The sequence below is a fragment of the Podarcis filfolensis genome (genome assembly GCF_964270895.1).
Source record: "Podarcis filfolensis genome assembly, chromosome: 5".
NCBI classification, from domain to species: domain Eukaryota; kingdom Metazoa; phylum Chordata; class Lepidosauria; order Squamata; family Lacertidae; genus Podarcis; species Podarcis filfolensis.
The window spans coordinates 94,116,466-94,134,707 of NC_139608.1; the positions used below are offsets into that span (position 1 = coordinate 94,116,466).

The 18,242-nt window shown below is 45.6% G+C and overlaps 1 protein-coding gene across 2 annotated transcripts in view; it reads right to left on the reverse strand.

Moving 5' to 3' along the window:
* Nucleotides 1–2,629: 2,629 nt before the first annotated feature.
* Nucleotides 2,630–18,242, reverse strand: part of ARHGEF5 (Rho guanine nucleotide exchange factor 5) — a 63,229-nt gene continuing 47,616 nt past the window's right edge. For both annotated transcript variants that reach the window (XM_083615491.1, XM_083615490.1), the window contains exons 7-15: nucleotides 17,327–17,479; nucleotides 15,583–15,712; nucleotides 14,242–14,316; nucleotides 12,396–12,485; nucleotides 10,563–10,714; nucleotides 9,336–9,497; nucleotides 7,520–7,590; nucleotides 5,357–5,470; nucleotides 2,630–3,288 (exon numbers count right to left, since the gene is read on the reverse strand). In XM_083615491.1, the coding sequence (XP_083471617.1) occupies nucleotides 3,134–3,288; nucleotides 5,357–5,470; nucleotides 7,520–7,590; nucleotides 9,336–9,497; nucleotides 10,563–10,714; nucleotides 12,396–12,485; nucleotides 14,242–14,316; nucleotides 15,583–15,712; nucleotides 17,327–17,479 (1,102 nt within the window). In that variant the 3' untranslated portion in view covers nucleotides 2,630–3,133. The remainder of the gene's footprint in view (nucleotides 3,289–5,356; nucleotides 5,471–7,519; nucleotides 7,591–9,335; nucleotides 9,498–10,562; nucleotides 10,715–12,395; nucleotides 12,486–14,241; nucleotides 14,317–15,582; nucleotides 15,713–17,326; nucleotides 17,480–18,242) is intronic.

Consider the following 18,242-nt stretch of genomic DNA (forward strand, 5'->3'; position numbering starts at 1 on the left):
AAGTGCTGCATCTGACAGGGGTGAAACTAGACCAGGGGTAGGCAACCTAAGGCCCAAGGGGCAGGATGCGGCCCAATCGCCTTCTCAACCTGGCCAGCAGACGGTCTGGGAATCAGCATGTTTTTACATGAGTAGAATATGTCTTTTTATTTAAAATGCATTTCTGGGTTATTTGTGGGGCCTGCCTGGTGTTTTTACATGAGTAGAATGTGTGCTTTTATTTAAAATCCATCTCTGGGTTATTTGTGGGGCATAGGAATCCGTTCATTATTTTTTTCAAAATATAGTCCGGCCCCACACAAGGTCTGAGGGATGGTGGACTGGCCCCCTGCTGAAAAAGTTTGCTGACCCCTGAACTAGACTTTAGTTTACCTGGGTCAAAGACCCAGTTTTGCATCCCCCATGCGTGTTTGCATACACACATGCACAGGCCGGAAGCCTCAATGATGCCCCTCTGGAGGCTTCACTTGGGCCAAAAAACCTGGCTAGCCCCCCCCCCCGCCCCCTGTAGCTCCAGCTCTGCATCAGGTCACCCCATTTCTTGTTCTGGGGTCAAGAGGTAGTGCGTATCACTAATCCACTGACCTCAGTAAGGGCTCCCATTGTTTGAGGAAATAGGCTTCCTGACGCTAAGGTCATGTTTGCAAAATGCAATATGGGGTTGTATTGGTTTGTTCCACTATAACTATCATTGTTCCCCCCCAAAACTGTCATTGGGGGGAAGCTATGGGGTCCTGTTGCTTTTCCCCATAGCAGATGGAAAAGTAGGTTGGGCAGGGCCATTCTGAGCTGAAAAATAACCAGAGGGAAAAGAATAAAGCAATTTCCTCTGTGTTCCCTTCTTGTACTCAGACTTATTGGCTGCTTTGGCTTAAGAAAAGCAACATGGAAGGAAGAATCACAGAACTCCAAGTAATTTGCCATTTGAGCTTCAGTTCCACCAACCTTTGTAGAATGAAGAGATCTTCTTTAAAATGTTTGCAAAAGCCAACTGTGCAAAAACCTTCTTTTTTAAGCCGCCTCTGAGGAAAACAACTGCACATTTGGAATATTCATAGTTTGGGCATAATGTGTTTTTGGATTGTAAGTCTGTTTAAGTGATTTGTGGGCCACGCCCCCGTGTATCTGACTGCCACATATTTATACTTGGAAGAATCTGGGTTTTTCTGAAGGCAGATTAAGCAGCCTCAGGTGACAATCCGATGTGGATTTAACCAGGCCTATGCCCTTTGATTTCAGTGGTCTAAGGTGTGCTTGATCAGGCCATTACAAAAACAGACTATAGAGTTACACACACCAAGCCTGTCTCAGTCTTTCTCTACCTTGCTTCTTATACTGCAATATCTTGAATGGCTGCTGATAAAGAACATTGCTTTACATCCTGAGTTATGTCTTGCCTGGTCTCCACAGCTGATGGCACTTCCAGAGGAGCTTCCTATTTGCGTATCCAGTGCATCTATCATGACTGCCAACCAGTGTCATAGCGTAGGTTGCTGGTGCTTGGGGCAGGCATGGGGGGTGCAGGATGCAGAGGGGGTAAACGGAGTCTGCCGCGACAGCCCAACCCTCATTGCTGAAGTTGCCGGGGCAGATCCCCCCTCCACTGGAGCCAAGTGGGGCTGTGCTGCACCACCTGCACCCACATGGGGGGGGGGGGAAACCCGGCTGGACGACATGCCCCTTGGTGGGTGAATCCCCCCGATGCCCGCAGAGAGGGGTGCAGGGCTGTGCCGCACCAGGGCGATGGTACAGGAAAACCCCCTCTGCGAGTTAGTTTAGCTCACCCTGGGCTTCCAAGTTAAGATGTGGAAAGGCGCTGTGGCTCATCTCCAGAGTTTAAAAGTGGGTTGGAGACGCATGCCCCTCAAAATTGTGCGCCCAGGGCCACAGGCCCTCTGCCCACCCCCGTGCCCTTGCTGTCAATGGGTCTCAGGTGTGCCCCTTTCCCACCGTATGCTACTTGTAAATAGCAGGGATGGAATCTGGGACCATCTGCACAGAAAGCATGTACCCTCTGCCCTTAAAAGACGCAGCACCTACTGGCAGGCACCAAGCAGTCATTTATCAGTTGTCCCTGCTGGGGCCCCCCCAGCAATCTGACCCATTGCCTTCTCTTTGTAATGAGTTTGTGCATTCCCAAGGCTCTTGGGCTGGCCACAAACACTTTCTGAGCACAAACTTCAAGCTGAGAATAAGGGGGGAAAATGTTATCCAACTAAAGAAGTGTCTCCAGAAGAAAGGGAGGTGTTAATGGCAAATATGTCTTCCTTCTCCCTGAATTCTTAGTCCTTTTCCCTGTATAGATTTTCTCTGGATTTCTTCTCCTGTTCCTTTAATTACACACTGACTTGCAGAAATTAGTAGCAGGTGAAGCTTTTCTGATGTGGAGACAAAAGGTGTGAAATGCTTTCACCTGCTGAATTTGTGTGAGTCAATTTACTGTTAAAAGCACAGGAGCAGAAAAGGTTGGCAAACTTTTTTGTAAAGCAGAGTTCAGGGGAACCTGGCTCCCTTTCATTCATATATATATATATATATATATATATATATATATATATATATAATATCTTCTTTGGTAATAAGTACGTGGCAATTAAATTAAATGAAGCATTTCAAACAGAAAAGCCAATTTCCATGACAATACATATAAAATATATATTTGCTTTTCTCTAGCATCTTCTTTTTGGGAAGACTTCAAAGCATTTGGGAACATTATTAGCTTCACACCTTTCTGTGAGGTAAGTCATAGCCTCATTTGGCAGAGCAGAAACTGAAGCAAAGGCCCCAAGCGAGGAGTTCATGCACTGGAACAACGGCAGTGTCAATAATTGGTTCCCAGAAGTCCTAATATCCAGTTTGCAACTGTATTTCTTATTTGAAACCATCAAGCCAAAGCTAATGCAGGTTTTTTCTTCTCTTTTTCCTCCTCTGGTGATGCACAGGAAGAGAATCTTTCCACCAAGTCAGTTTTCATTTCTTTGGTACGTACTGTGTCCTGTATTGGTTAAACATTTGTTGATGGCGTCAAAGGAGGTTTCTCTTCCAGAAAACCAAATACAGCAATGTACTGTTGGGTTAAGGAGCCACAATGGAGACGAGCTTTAAAGTGTTTGTCTTTGGGGGAAACAGGGCCCTATCTCTTATGAAAGACTTGTTGTTTTGCATACTTGACACGCTGTTCCTCCTTCAGATTCATCTGGCGAGCTTGCTTGCTGGAGATTATTTCCACGTGATCGGAAGGGAACCAGCCTCTTTCCCCATCGGAGAGTTTCACTCCTTCAAACCACCCTGCAGAGGGAGCAGACATGAAGCGTGAAACATTCAGAGAACCATTTAGGGAGTTGTTACAGTCTACAACAGGTTTCCTCAACCTTGGCCCTTCAGATGTTTTGAGACTACAATTCCCATCACCCCTAACCACTGGTCCTGCTAGCTAGGGATCATGGGAGTTGTAGGCCAAAGACCTCTGGAGGGCCGAAGCTGAGGAAGCCTGGTAGGCTAGCCATCTGGGTGATACAACCACATTTGTACCTAAGGTGCAGCAAGTCCTTAACTCTTGGTAAGATGAGATCGCCCTACAGTGAGAGAGCTTATTCTGGTGTAGTTTAGGTCTCAGAACTGACTGACTGCACCATCCTCCGAAGTGCCAATGTGAAATTTTAAGAATTTCCTGCCTTAGCCCGATTTCTGATCAGTGCGGACCTCTGAATCCTCATCTCCAACTCTAACCAATCTAAGGCTGTTACACTAAGTGGAACTTAGTTCCAAAACAAACAGAAGACTGGGTTGCGTATATGTTATTGGAATTTGTTCACATTTAATCACTTGCCACCCTTGATTCTTTGTCCTCTCCTGCTTTCTCTGTGGTCCTTCTCACCATCAAAAAGGCACATTGTTAAGCTCCGCAGGGACAAGAATGAAAATCTATAATACATGATATACACTGAACAGTTAAGTGTGTTTTAGCTGGTTATCTTTACCATCCTAACAAGTGCTGAGTGGAACTGAATACAGTGGTACCTCCGGTTACGAATAGGATCCGTTCCGGAGGCCCGGCCGTATCCCAAAAATTCCGTAACTGGAGGACCGCTTCTGCGCATGTGTGCGGTGCCACAAAACGCTTCTGCACATGCGCGAGCAGCAAACCCACTTCCAGGTTTGCCGTGGCCGTAACCCAAAGATTCAATAACTTAGAGGTTACGAAACATGAGGTACGACTGTACTCCTTTGCTTCTCGGTTTTCTGACAAAGTGTGGTCAAATTCATGGCAGGACCAAAGAGAAGCCTTGCAAGTGCTTATGTGTGAACAGTGATAAGTTACCACTCTCTGTCTTCATGCAGTGTGTGTGGACCAGGGCAATTCAGAAGAAAGCTCCCATTCTCTGTCTCTTATCTATTCTCGTCTGAAAAAGGAGCAAAACACCATCTATGGGGAGATTAGACTGGTGACTGGCAGCGGCCGCCGAGACCATATAACACTGGTCTTGAAAGACCTACATTGGCTCCCAGTACGTTTCCGAGCACAATTCAAAGTGTTGGTGCTGACCTTTAAAGCCCAAACGGCCGTGGTCCAGTATATCTGAAGGAGCATCTCCACCCCCATCGTTCTACCCGGACACTGAGATCCAGCTCCGAGGGCCTTCTGGTGGTTCCCTCACTGCGAGAAGCCAAGTTACAGGGAACCAGGCAGAGGGCCTTCTCAGTAGTGGCACCCGCCCTGTGGAACGCCCTCCCACCAGATGTCAAAGACAAGAACAACTACCAGACTTTTAGAAGACATCTGAAGGCAGCCCTGTTTAGGGAAGCTTTTAATTTTTGATGTATTTTAATATTTTTTTTGAAGCCGCCCAGAGTGGCTGGGGAAGCCTAGCCAGATGGGCGCGGTATAAATAATAAATTATTATTATTATATTATTATTATTATTATTATTTCACGTGCTATCAAATGAAGTAATATCTGGATCAAGCTATATGGATGGGTGACGTTTCTCCTGTGTCTGGTATTACTTTTAATACATGGAAAGCTCTCATTTGATTGCAGCAGTGACAGGAAGGGTGTTTAACCCTTTCCCCACAGGCTGTTTCCCTGATGCCAAATTCTATCCCTGCTTTCCCACGTGAGGTGGACCGGGGGTGGGGGGGAGCTGACATGTCAGCACAGGCTTTTGCACTGCTGGGTGAAAAACAGCTTAGACACAAGGAAAGCAGTATTTCCCATTTTTAATTTTTCAACGATGTAAGGAATTTCCTAGTTCCAAAGGAAACCACCTTCCAGATCATAGTCACCCCATGACATTTTCAGCTCTCTTTCCTGCCCCTCACAGCACCTTGCCACAACATTGCCAGATCCACTCACCATCGCTACTTTGCTGTAGGACCATAATTATATCTGCTTTCTCCAGGGCCAGCTCATCATTCTCTCGGGCTTTGTATGACCTCACACACTGAACTTGAAGTTTGTCTAAGAGAGCTTGGAAAGAAAGAATATAGCGATTATCAGTTACCAGGTGTGTTGTTGTTGTTAACCATTCAAATGTGTTGGGTTGTTCTTCTTCAAAACAAGCAAGCAAAGAAACCTAAAATGTACTTGGAAAAAAATAAAATACTGAATTCGTCAGTATAGCTTGGGCATCTCTTTTTTATTTTGAATAAAACTTTCTGTACCATTCCTGGTTCTTCAATTTTGAGATTTGTGTGTGCAGTGTAAACTGAGTTTCAGCTTAGTTTAACTGCATATCCAGTAAGAATTCTCATCCTTGATTGAAGGAACGCACACATTTCTGGTTTTAGTTCTTCATATGTAAAGTAATGTGATGGGCACAATGAAAAAGAGTCAACCACCCATCTCTTACTACCCTCCTGAAAAAAAACCCCACCCCATCCTCCCACAATATAGAACGGTCTGGTGACTTCTGTTTCAGTGTATCTGAAGAAGTGTGCATGCACATGGAAGCCTATACCAAGAACAAACTTAGTTGGTCTCTAAGGTGCTACTGGACATTTTAATATATATATATATATATATATTTCGTGCTGCTGCAGTGTTAATAAAGAACCTGCAGCAGTAATAAGTGCCCAGGATCAATGTGTACTGTATTTTACTTAACAGATTTATATACCATTTGACATGGTATATCCAAGTGGTAGGCAGTACAAAAAGCACAATAAAATATTAAACAATGAAAACACAGTGTAAAATTAACCATGAATAAATATAAGAGTTGGAGTCACACTTTTGGAAACACCCGAGAAAACAGAAAAGCTTTGAGCAAGCATCTGATTGTTGATACTGTTGGTATTTGCGGGGGGGGGGGCACTAGTTGGCACATCGGAAGATGGCTGATAATAACATCTCTCTGACCCACACGAGGTAATTTGGAGGCTATGATGGGGGTAATTGGCCTCCTTAACCCCCCCAGGATTGTGGGGGGGACGGCCCTTGCCTGCTGTGCCCTACACCACCCCCGAATTTGTGGGGGTGGGGGCACTAGGCACAAAGCCCTCCTGTGGGATTCCGGCACTCCTGGACGCCGTCCCTGATTCGCGCCGCTAGTTGCAAGCATCTTCAAAAGAAACAATTTGGACGAGATAAATTGCACATGCTTCAAGGAAAAAGGGGAGTAAAGACTGCTGACAGAAGAGATCTCTGATAACAAGACAAGAATAAAATATGAGAAGATACGTCAAGATACGGTACTACAAATGACTGAGGGGGGAGGGGGGAAAAACCTGCCTTCCTTTTTCTTATGTGATTTAACAAGAATCCCCTCCCCTAATGAGTCAGAAACTAAGGACTTAAGCTGTGGATTTAAGGCTGTGTGGAGATAAACTTTCGAACCAAAGCAATGTTTCAAGACGAAGCTGGAAAGCTAAGAGTTTTGGAATGACGCAGTTAAAAATGCCGTCGCCATTTTGGGAGGCATTGTTGGAGCTCTTGGGTCTGGGAGGAGAAAGAGAGAAATAGAGTTGTTTACATATCGTGGATCAACTTCTCGGTGGGACTTAAGAGCGACAAATACCAAATTTATGATGGAAAGAGCGATGTTATCTACGAAGGAGATATATGGAAACCATCTGGACTTAGTGGAGGAACGGGAAATCCACACAGGATTATTATTTTGCTTATCGGCTTAAGGAGACTAACAGAAGAGATCGTAAAGGAAAAATAGAAATTATATGAACAAGATATGATGTGGAAAAACCAAGATAAGACTGGATAGAATTATGAATTTTGTTTGGACTGATTGGGACTGATTTGGACATTAACGCAGTAATAAGAAGATGATCTGAATCCCCCTTTGGATCTTGAAGTATGGGTTCCCCCAACAAAATTTAAAAATTTGGCTTTGGAATTTGGAATTTATATGATGTGATTTAATTTGATGTGATTGGCCAGTTAATAAAAATTATTTAAAAGAAGAAGAAGAAGATACTGTTGGTATTTGCTTGCTATTGTATATATGTAATGCCAGTATTATGTGAGCTAGCCCTTTGCAGTCTATGTCTTGAGCAATCTTACCAGGGTCATCCAAAAGGTCAGGTTCAGCTTGCTGTGGCATAAGAGCAGAAATCCACCTCAGCTTCTCACTCCTGGGGCAGGGGGGAGAAAAGTGAAAAGTATTGAGGAGAGAGGCATTCCAGGTTGTACACGGCAGTTGCTGGTGAAATATCAAGATGTGTAGTAGTATACTTTGCTCCCTTTACTTGTGGCACACTATGAGTCATGCTCATAGCTAGCTAGCTAACTAACTAACTAACTAACTAACTAACTAACTAACTAACTAAATAATGGCTTTTAAGGAAGCCACTGTTCTTGGCCAAGCCAGCTCAATATGTTTTGGCACCTGAGGTGAACAACAAAATGGTGCCCCCTGCGATGTAAGAAGGGGTGAGTGAATATCTAGGGCTCTGCGGGACTTGACATTTTTCCGCAGGGCCTGCAAGACAGAGCTGTTCCACCAGACCTTTGGCCAAGGCACAGTCTGACCCCCTCTCTCCTTCTGTAATCCTCACAGAACTCTAGCCCAATGGTTGCCATTAATTTGATTCTGAATTGATTTTAGAATGAATTGATTTTAGAATGCATTTCAATTAATTGATTGTGACTTTATGTAAACTGTGTTACTTTTACTGTTGTTAGCTGCTCTGAGCCTGGCTTCGGCTGGGGTGGGCGGGATATAAATATTATTATTATTATTATTATTATTATTATTATTATTATTATTATTATTATTATCTACATGTCAGGGACTAGCTGGATTCTGATGCGTGGGCACCGGGAGAAGGGTTGGAGAATGACTTGGAAGAAGGGATCAGTAGTGGGGCAGGAGAGCTGAAAATAATGCCACATATTTCACATCTGGTAACCAATGAGCCCCTTGGGTTTCAGATAGTATGTGGGTAAAAAAGGTAAAGGTAAAGGGACCCCTGACCATTAGGTCCAGTCCTGACCGACTCTGGGGTTGCACGCTCATCTCGCTTTACTGGCCGAGGAAGCTGGCGTACAGCTTCCAGGTCATGTGGCCAGCATGACTAAGCTGCTTCTGGCGAACCGGAGCAGCGCACAGAAACACCATTTACCTTCCCGCTGGAGTGGTACCTATTTATCTACTTGCACTTTGACGTGCTTTTGAACTGCTAGGTTGGCAATGGGAGCTCACCCCGTCGCAGGGATTCGAACCGCCGACCTTCTGATCGTCAAGTCCTAGGCTCTGTGGTTTAACCCACAGCGCCACCCACGTCCCTTCTACGAGTCTAAAAAGCCTGGGACACAAATTTTCACAGCCCTTTAGCAGCCACTGAACTTAATGGACCTAACTTTCATTAATTTCAGTGTGTCAGCTCTGGGTGATATTCAACTATCGGTTGGAGTGTCTAAACTATGCCTCTGCCTATGCTAAATCTGTAAATGAATGCAGATATTACGTAATGCTGGATCATACCCTTTTTACCATTCTTTTGAGCTTCTTTTGAGGAGAGGGAGAATATAAATGCAACAATAAGTAAGTTGCGCAAAAGGCAAAAAGAAGCTGGTAATTCCAGCAGGAGGTAGCAAACAAGGTCAACCCTCAGCTGGATGCAGAGCTGAGCTTGCAAGCCCTCCCCTTCAGACTTTGCAGGTTTCTCACCTTGCTACAATCCTGCTGGTAAGACTGTTAATACGTGGAATAAAACTGATATACTTCATGTAATAAAAGAAAGATAGTTCTGTGTTGCTTTTAGTAAATACGTGGTTGCACAAGGCATCATCTCATTCTTATCACTCTGAAAGTTAAACTAAGGAATGTTGTGGTGCTGGGAGTTCTCCAATGCAAAAACATTTGGCTTTTGCTTACTGTGTTTCTGTACGGAAGAGGAACTCCACTTTTTTCCCCTGATTGTTCTGCAGCAGGAAGAGGCGGAAAAGGTTTTTGCTTGAGCCGTGCAGTTTCATTTCACACTTCTCTCCACGCACATTCGAGGAAGCAGCAAAATCAAATACGATAAAGCGCCCATTCCTGCAGGGGATAGGGAAAGAAAAGAAAGGGGACATTTTAAAAGCTTGGTTTTAATGAATAATGTCAGGGAACTGCCATCGGAGCCAGAGGCGGAGGGAAGGCTCCAGAGGGATGCCGGAGAGGGTCCCAGTAGGGAGAGAGGCAGCCCATCTGCTGGGGAAGGAAATCAGCGTAGCACCAGTGGAGAAGGGGGGCAGATGGGGGAATCGGAGAGGAGGCTCCAGGACTCCTCGCCGGAGACCAGTGGGGAGAGCACGGGTCTTCCGCTGCCCATGCCCTCCCTGCGCAGAAGACTTCCGCGCAGGGAGAGTAGGAGTAGACTAGGCGTCAAAGAACTTCTTTGCTGGAAGAAGTTCAAGAAACGCCCGCTGACAGATTCTGCCAGCGATTGAGACAGCCACGGATGGGTGGCTGTCCGGACAGAAAGGGTTCAACCAGGTAACCCAGCCAGGAGTGGTGACAACTTACGCACGAACAACCCCTAGAGTCAGTACAAGTAAGAAAGAAGACTCCTTGCCATTGCTGGCATAAGGGTATTTTGTGCCCTAGCAAATTACGAGTGGTTGCCCCCTGCTCTTCATGCATAACACAACAATACATTGTAGTGATGGAAGATGGAAAAATGCATACCTTCCCTAAATTAACATAAAGTCCCATTTTGAAAAATTGTGCCACCTGAATGCAAAACCATCTAAAATTATGCCAAGCTACTATAACATAACCTCTTTCATCCATTTCTCTTGCTGCAATCATGTGATTTTTTAAAATTAATCTGAAATTGTATAAATAAAAAGAAGACTGAGTGTCAAGTAAGTATTTTTGTGGGGGCAGAATTTAACAAAAACTTTCTTATGCTGAATATTTATACATATTTGGACTTGTAAAAGTGGGGGTGGGGACTAAGAATATGATAATGTTTATTTACCGGTATGTGTTACTAAAAGGAAAGGAAATTGAAAGTAAAGGAACTGACCCACCTCATTTGCATAACTAGGATGTTAGGATTGCTGAGGGATAAATGTTGAGTGAAAGATGGAGTAATGGAACCCTTCCCCCAACACTTACTCTCTGGGCCGAGATAGGAGCAGGTAGTCATTAAAGAGGTGCAGGTAGATTGGCCGGGTGGTCAGTTTCCACTTCAAGCTCAGGTTGTACTCCAACGCTGTGAGTTCCCCACGTTTTACCAGCCGCCGTGACTGCGAGATGAGTGGGAAAATCTGCAAGTGCAAGAATAATTGCTCTAGGTGAGGCCCAAAGGTCTCATTATAACTCCAGTGCTTCAAGACACAAGTTTTGAGAGCTGTTCTCCTCTCCCTGCACAGAGGTAGAGAAGATTTCTTATCCCATCTCCAGTGCTAGAGGGCAATGGCTAGTGGAAGGAAAGGTGAGTGGTGTCAAAATGCCATTTTCCGGATTGTTCTGTGAGCCTGTAGAATATTCCACTGAAAAGGAGTTGCATATGGGATGGATGATGAAAGAATACCACTCTAGGGATGAAACAAAATAAAAAAAAATCCTTCCAATAGCACCTTAGAGACCAACTAAATTTTTTATTCATACGAGCTTTCATGTGCATGCACACTTCTTCAGATACACTGAAACAGAAGTCGCCAGTGAGAGAATAGAGAGGGGTATTACTCAGAAGGGTGGTGGGAATGGGTGATCAGCTGATAGGTGTGGTAAACCAGTTGATGACTGTTAATGACTGCAATTGGTCTTACAGGGAAAAGCAAAGGGTGAGATGGCCAAAAATAGCTTTATCATGTATTATGAGATAAGAATCCAATGTTTCTATTCAGACCAGGTCTCTCCATGGTTTAAAGTTTGGTAAGAAGTTGTAATTCAGCAACTTCTCTTTCCAGTCTATTTCTGAAATTCTTTTGTAATAAGACAGCTACTTTGAGAACTTGTACAGTGGGAGAACTTGTCCTGGGAGATGGGATGGTCAGTTTAGAAAGGTCAGCTCTAGGGATGGTCAGCTTTGGAAAGGCAGAAGCCAGACTTGGTCGTAATGAGCTGTGAGGTGCACTCTCCTGTCCTCTGAATGTGGTTTTCAGTTTGTTTTGTGAGAAAGCAAGATTGCTTGGAAGCTATTGGGGGGGTGGGTTCTCAACAGGCAGCCAAGCTCTCCTGAAAGACCTTCCCACCCACAACTGCTTTCCCCTGCAACTGGCAGGTGTGTGTGAGTTCTGGGTGTGCTCCTTGTCTCCAAGGAGTAGCAATGAGGCTCAAGGGGCATTGGCACCCTGCATTAACGGAGTTGCGTGTGTGGCCTAGAATACTTTCCAGGGGGTGGGGTGGCAGAGAAGCAAGGGCTTCCTGGTAGACAGATCAATGTGGGGAGGTTTCTCTGAAGCTAGAAAGTTGATAAAATTACTATTCTAGCCTACACATTGGAAGGTGGATGTGGCCAGTAGATGGGTCACACATCGCTCTGCACACAGACCGCCCAGCTGTTGCCTGATGGCATGAAGGATACTGTACTTAGCCCAATACCATCACAGTGAGGGCAACCTTGCCTATAAGACTGCACTGCGGAACCTGTGGTCCCTCCGCTCCTGCCAGCATAGCCAATGGTTAGGGGGCTGTATGCCCAACATCAGAAAGGACACAGGTTCTCCTATCCCTTCTGCAAGATAGGGATAAGCTGAAGGCCTCTTGGTGACCAGGGCAGTTCACTAGTAGATTAGCTCTGGTCATAGAATCACAGAGTTGGAAGGTACCCTGAGCAGCATCTAGCCCAACCCCCTTCAAAGCAGAAATTGTACCCATAGGGGGATCAAACCTGTGACCTTGGCATCATCAGCACTATGCAGGGCTATCTATGCATGAATAAAGCAGGTGGTTGCAGTACAGTGTCAGACGGGGGAAGCTGTAACCCCCTGAATGAATGTTTACCTTGCATTCAAACTCCATATTTTTACTCAAGTAGATTAGCTCCTCGGTGCTCCTCATACGTTGGACATTTTCATTGCAATCTTTGATGAGCTGTGGAAAGGAAAATGCTATTAGAGTGGGGAAGTGTTGGAAAAAATGGGAGGTGGGGTGGGTGTCCCCTTCTCAAAGTGGAAAGGGTGACAGGGTATGGGTTTAGGAGGCAGAGAATGGAATCAGGCCACCTGGTTTTGGCAGGAGCAACTTTTTAGAAAAATGCAAGAATCTTCAATTGGCTACACCAATTCTCTGGCTGAGTTAAGCTAATTTCAGACCCACTGTTTATATGTGTAAAGTACCCATGGCCCTCTTTTTTCTCTAAATGATAAACCTCAATCACTTAGAAAGCTGCGTAAGCTTTTTCCAGCATAGCAGAGAAACCACTGGGGTACCTCATAGCTGTAGGGCAGGATGCATGGGGCTTGGAATGACCCAGTTCCACAAGGGGACACAGATGACTCGGTCCATCTGTGTGTGGCCTCAGTAATGACGAAAAGCAACAGTGCAGACAGAGACCGATCTTAAGGGAGAGGTTACATAGACAGCACGGTTCCTTTTGTGGTTAGGGCTTGGTGTTGAGGGAACTGGTTACAGTCGTATCTCCTTTTGCATCCAGGATCCATTCCGGAGCCCCAGATGCACCATGAAAGGGACGCTCGACAAAGTGCCGCTATGCACTTGTGCGAAGCACGATTTAGCACTTCTGCGAGTGCGCAAGCGGCAAACCTGGAAGTAACCCATTCCGGTACTTCTGGGTTTGCCGTGGACGTTCAACAAAATGGACCCTAAATGGGGCAGACGCAAAAGGACTGTACTTTGGATCAACCACTTCTTCAGGAAAAGGCTCACCAGCTAGATTTCTTTAGCGTTCAAGATATGCATCTGGGTCTTATTACCCATGCTGGAAGTTACATCCCTTTGTGTCTAAACTTTCCCAGGCACCCTCTATTTAGAGGGGAATACTCAAACATTTGTGGTTAATTATAGAACATATAGGGACGTGGGTGGCGCTGTGGTCTAAACCACTGAGCCTAGGGCTTGCCGATCGGAAGGTCAGCAGTTCGAATCCCCGCGATGGGGTGAGCTCCCGTTGTTTGGTCCCTGCTACTGCCAACCTAGCAGTTCGAAAGCACGTCAAGTGCAAGTAGATAAATAGGTACCGCTCTGGCAGGAAGGTAAATGGCGTTTCCGTGCGCTGCTCTGGTTTGCCAGAAGCGGCTTAGTCATGCTGGCCACATGACCCAGAAGCTGTACGCCGGCTCCCTCAGCCAATAAAGCGAGATGAGCGCCGCAACCTCAGAGTCGGTCACGACTGGACCTAATGGTCAGGGGTCCCTTTACCTTTATAGAACATATAACTTCAGAATATTCTACTGCTAGCTGTGTATTGGCCAGAGTGCTGGACTTAAACTGAGGAGACCCAGGTTCAAATCACCCCTCACCCCAGAATCTCACTAAATGGAATTGGCTCAGTAAAAACACAGTTGATTCACACAGTGAATGGATACATTGTGCATCCAAACCACAGTGTTGGGTTACATGCATGCATTACTGCACATCATTCTAACTAACTTGGAGCCACTTCCAGACCATCATTTGTTGCATGCTTTTAATTAATAGGGGAAGAGAAGTCGCTCAGGTATCTAAGGAATTCATATCTCATGTGTCTCAGAAAACAACAGCATGGGTACCTCAGCTTCTAGCTACTGGGAATTTGTGGCCCGGAAGAGTTGAGAAAACTTTTGAACCATTTGTGTGAGGCAGCCAGAAGTGGTGAGAGAGCTGAAGAATGGGTTTCAACACCCTTTACCTTCTCAAGTGCATCATATGCTTGAGTGGCCTGTACCTCTTCATCGGCACCGGGCCGAGTTCTCTTCAATATGTTCTGCAGGAGGGAAGCAAAGGGTTTTTGGTAAGAGATTAAATACTTGGCTAAGGGATGTGGGTGGCACTGTGGGTTAAACCACAGAGCCTAGGAGTTGCCGATCAGAAGGTCGGCGGTTCGAATCCCCGCAATGGAGTGAGCTCCCATTGCTCGGTCCCTGCTCCTGCCAACCTAGCAGTTCGAAAGCACGTCAAAGTGCAAGTAGATAAATAGGTACCGCTCCGGCGGGAAGGTAAACGGTGTTTCCGTGTGCTGCTCTGGTTTGTCAGAAACGGCTTAGTCATGCTGGCCACATGACCCGGAAGCTGTTCGCTGGCTCCCTCGGCCAGTAAAGCGAGATGAGCGCCGCAACCCCAGAGTCAGTCACGACTGGACCTAATGGTCAGGGCTCCCTTTACCTTTACCTTTACCTTTACCTAAATACTTGGCTAATTTATGGATTTTTTTCAGGCAGTGTTAAATTAAAGGCGATCCCTCTGGTCAGCAGCTAGTTTTTATAGGGGACAATTTTGAGAGAAGGTGCTGGTCAGTCTCTCAACTTCCATCCCCTAGAGAGATTTGCCAGAAAGTTCTGTTGCCACAGATGCTAAGTGCTTCACACCTTGTTTGATTCTAGGCTGATAACAGAGAACTAAGGGAAGGCGGCAGGACCTTTCAGGGGTTCCAGTTTTTAAACGTATTTGAAAAACAAGTTTTTCAAACTCCCTTTGAAGTTGTGCTTCCATGGACCAAGTTTCAGCACTCCGTCTAAAACTTCCCAGAGTCCAAAAGAAATGGGTATAAATCAGACACAGGCAAACTTGGCCCTCCAGATGTTTTGGGACTACAACTCCCATGATCCCTAGCTAGCAGGACCAGTGGTCAGGGATGATGGGAATTGTAGTCCCAAAACATCTGGAGGGCCGAGATTGCCTATGCCTTGTATAAATATTGGAATTAAGCCATGCTCCTGGGGAAGAGGTGAGTGCGTAATGGCTGAGCACAGGTTTTGAAAATATAGGAGGTTAAATTCCTGCCACTTCCACCAAAACAATTTCAAACAGAAGCTCCTGGAAAACACCTTTTGGACTGAGGCACACTTCTACATGGCAAAGCTCCGGTTTGCTGCCATTGCATGCATGTAAATGTCAAATATCTTTGCAATAAAGAAGTGGCCACCAATTCTTTTCCTGCTGCTTACATTTTTACTGCCAGGAAAACTGTCAATTTAATTATGAGGCTGGCCAGCCCAAGGAAAGGCGAGTCCTGTGTCCCCAACACTTTTACCTGGAGAAGGAGTTTAAGTCTTGTGATGCGCTGGAACGGGAGGATGAGGAAGGATTTGAGAGAGAGGCGCTGGCAAACAGGATCACTTTCTAGTCTCTCCAAAACCTGTTGGAAGGCAGGGACATCATTCCTGCCAGAGAGAAGACACGACAGATTAGATTGACTCCCAACTAGAGAAGCTGAGGCTGCTGAAAAGGCCAGAGACCATCTTCGCAGTAAGTCCTGGAAGACTTGCTCCCTGCCTTGTGGGCCTTTTCCACCTGGTCTGGGAGGCTGAACAGAATCTTGGGCTGGGGTGGTGTTGGGAGGGATATTAACCTTTTGTATCTTTATGTTTAGATCTTATATGTCTTAGGCCTTTTTAGATCTCTTATTTATTTAGATACCACCCTTCATCACAAGATCTCAGGGCGGTTCAAAAGAAAGATCTTGGTTTCATGGCTGATTATTTGTTCTTATTTGCTTTTATTGTTTTACTACTTCCTACTGTTTTTATCCACTTTATGTAAGCCTCTCTGGCTGGCTGAAGAACAGTGTGAAAATGTCCCAAATAAAGTAAGAAAAAGAAAACAAAATGCTGACTATTATGCCTCTTTGGGGCTTTCATTCTATTTAAATAGTGCTAGAGCTCTTATCTAGGATATGCTACCATGGACTTGAATTTTAGAAGATGCATCTTAGCTGACTGTCATTCCTTTGACAATACCCTGGAATCTCCTTGGAAGGGCCAGGATCCATTGGCCAAATGCAGCAAACATCATTTCCCCTGGAATTTGCCTCTTTATAGGCGAATTTATCTATAAAATCTATATGAGATTGGAATGGCACAGCGCTTCCTCTAACCTGGAACCTGAACTAAATCATGTACGGACATCTGTTTTGGGTACCTTAAACACTTATGAACTGAATCAAGTGTGGCCCGTTGAAATAAGGCTCTTCTGCATGTTGTTAACTACTGAAGTGATGCTTTTTATACCTCCACAAAAAGCACTATTGTTATATAAAAGGCAGTTTGCTTGACAACCTGACAACAGTTTGTTAAGTGTCCTAGGAACTATAGCTCTGTGAGGGGGGCAGCTACAGTTCCCAGGATTCTTTGGGGATGTGGGTGGTGCTGTGGTCTAAACCACAAAGCCAAGGACTTGCCAATCAGAAGGTTGGCGGTTCGAATCCCCGTGACGGGATGAGCTCCCGTTGTTTGGTCCCAGCTCCTGCCCACCTAGCAGTTTGAAAGCACATCAAAGTGCAAGTAGATAAACAGGTACCGCTCTGGCGGGAAGGTAAACGGCTGTTCCGTGCGCTGCTCTGGTTCGCCAGAAGTGGCTTAGTCATGCTGGCCACATGACCCGGAAGCTGTACGCCGGCTCCCTTGGCCAGTAAAGCGAGATGAGCGCCGCATCCCCAGAGTCGGTCACGACTGGACCTAATGGTCAGGGGTCCCTTTACCCTTTACCTTTATGTCCTTTGAATGTGTGTTAGATGTGCTTTAAATGTGTGGTGTGGATCTCTCCTAACTGTCCACCTCTAGATGAGGTTTTTTCCCAGTTTAACTTACCTGGGTTCCCCTGCAGAACCCTGAGCAGTGTCTGCTAGAGAGCCTTATCACCCCACCCCTTTTCAGAGCGATAGTTCCCAAGAGAGGAGACGACTTGTCTGTGGTGTAGATATGCCACAAAGGACAGTTTGGGGAGTGTTACGAAGAGGATAAAAATATAGGAAAGGGGGGCATCTTTAGGTTTCTTACAGTAGTCGTCGAAAGGTCTGCTCCTGGTACGTCTGGTTTGTCACATATGGCAGGTAAACCCTCCGGAATTCGGGCGCATGCCTCAGGGCCACGTCGCACACATTGAAGGTGAACATGTTCTCCTCAAGCTTCTCCTCCAGGTCAAATAGGAAACTGCAGGAACCCCCCAGAAGAAAATAATGAGACATGGTGACCAGAATTACAGCACTTCCCCCAACTTTTTAATCTTTCTCCTTCTCTAGAAAAATAACTATCCCTACGTGCAAGCTGTAGGGAAATTCTTACTCATTGTGTAACAGGAGTAAGCCTGCAGTGAATCACCCGAGCAAGTTGGAGTTAACTCTTTTTTAGCAGCAACAGGATCTGCACAGGAGTGTGAGGCCTAATGAGCACAGCAACTCGTTTCTGACAGGTCTTTCCCCCATGAAGCAGTTGCTGAGGCTGAAAGCCTCCCCACAGCTGCCTAAGTCCCCTCATCGCCAGGGTTCCCCCCTAGCAATCTGAGACTGTGCCTGCATGACTGTCTTTGCTCCTCTCACTTCACACCTCTTCTGGTTCTGGGAGACCAGGGAGGAGGAGTGCTTGTTGCAGCTTGCTTGGGTGATTATATAAGATTATATAAGATTTAGGGCTTATCCACACTTCGACTTATCTTGATGCTTTGCCCCAGGGAAAACTACTCTTTAGTGTTCAATTGGATTGATGTTTGCTCTGATTTAGCACCAAAAAGCAGGCTTTCCCTGGAAAAGGAGCAGGGTAAGGAGAAAACTGTTCAGACCTGTGCTTTCTAGGCAGGGGACAAGTGGAAGCGTGGACAAACCCTTCAGTCATTTCTATTCTATTCATCTGCTGAACAGCATTCTAGGCAAATGTGCAACCAGATAAAAAAATCAAAACACAATGTTAAACAATGTTA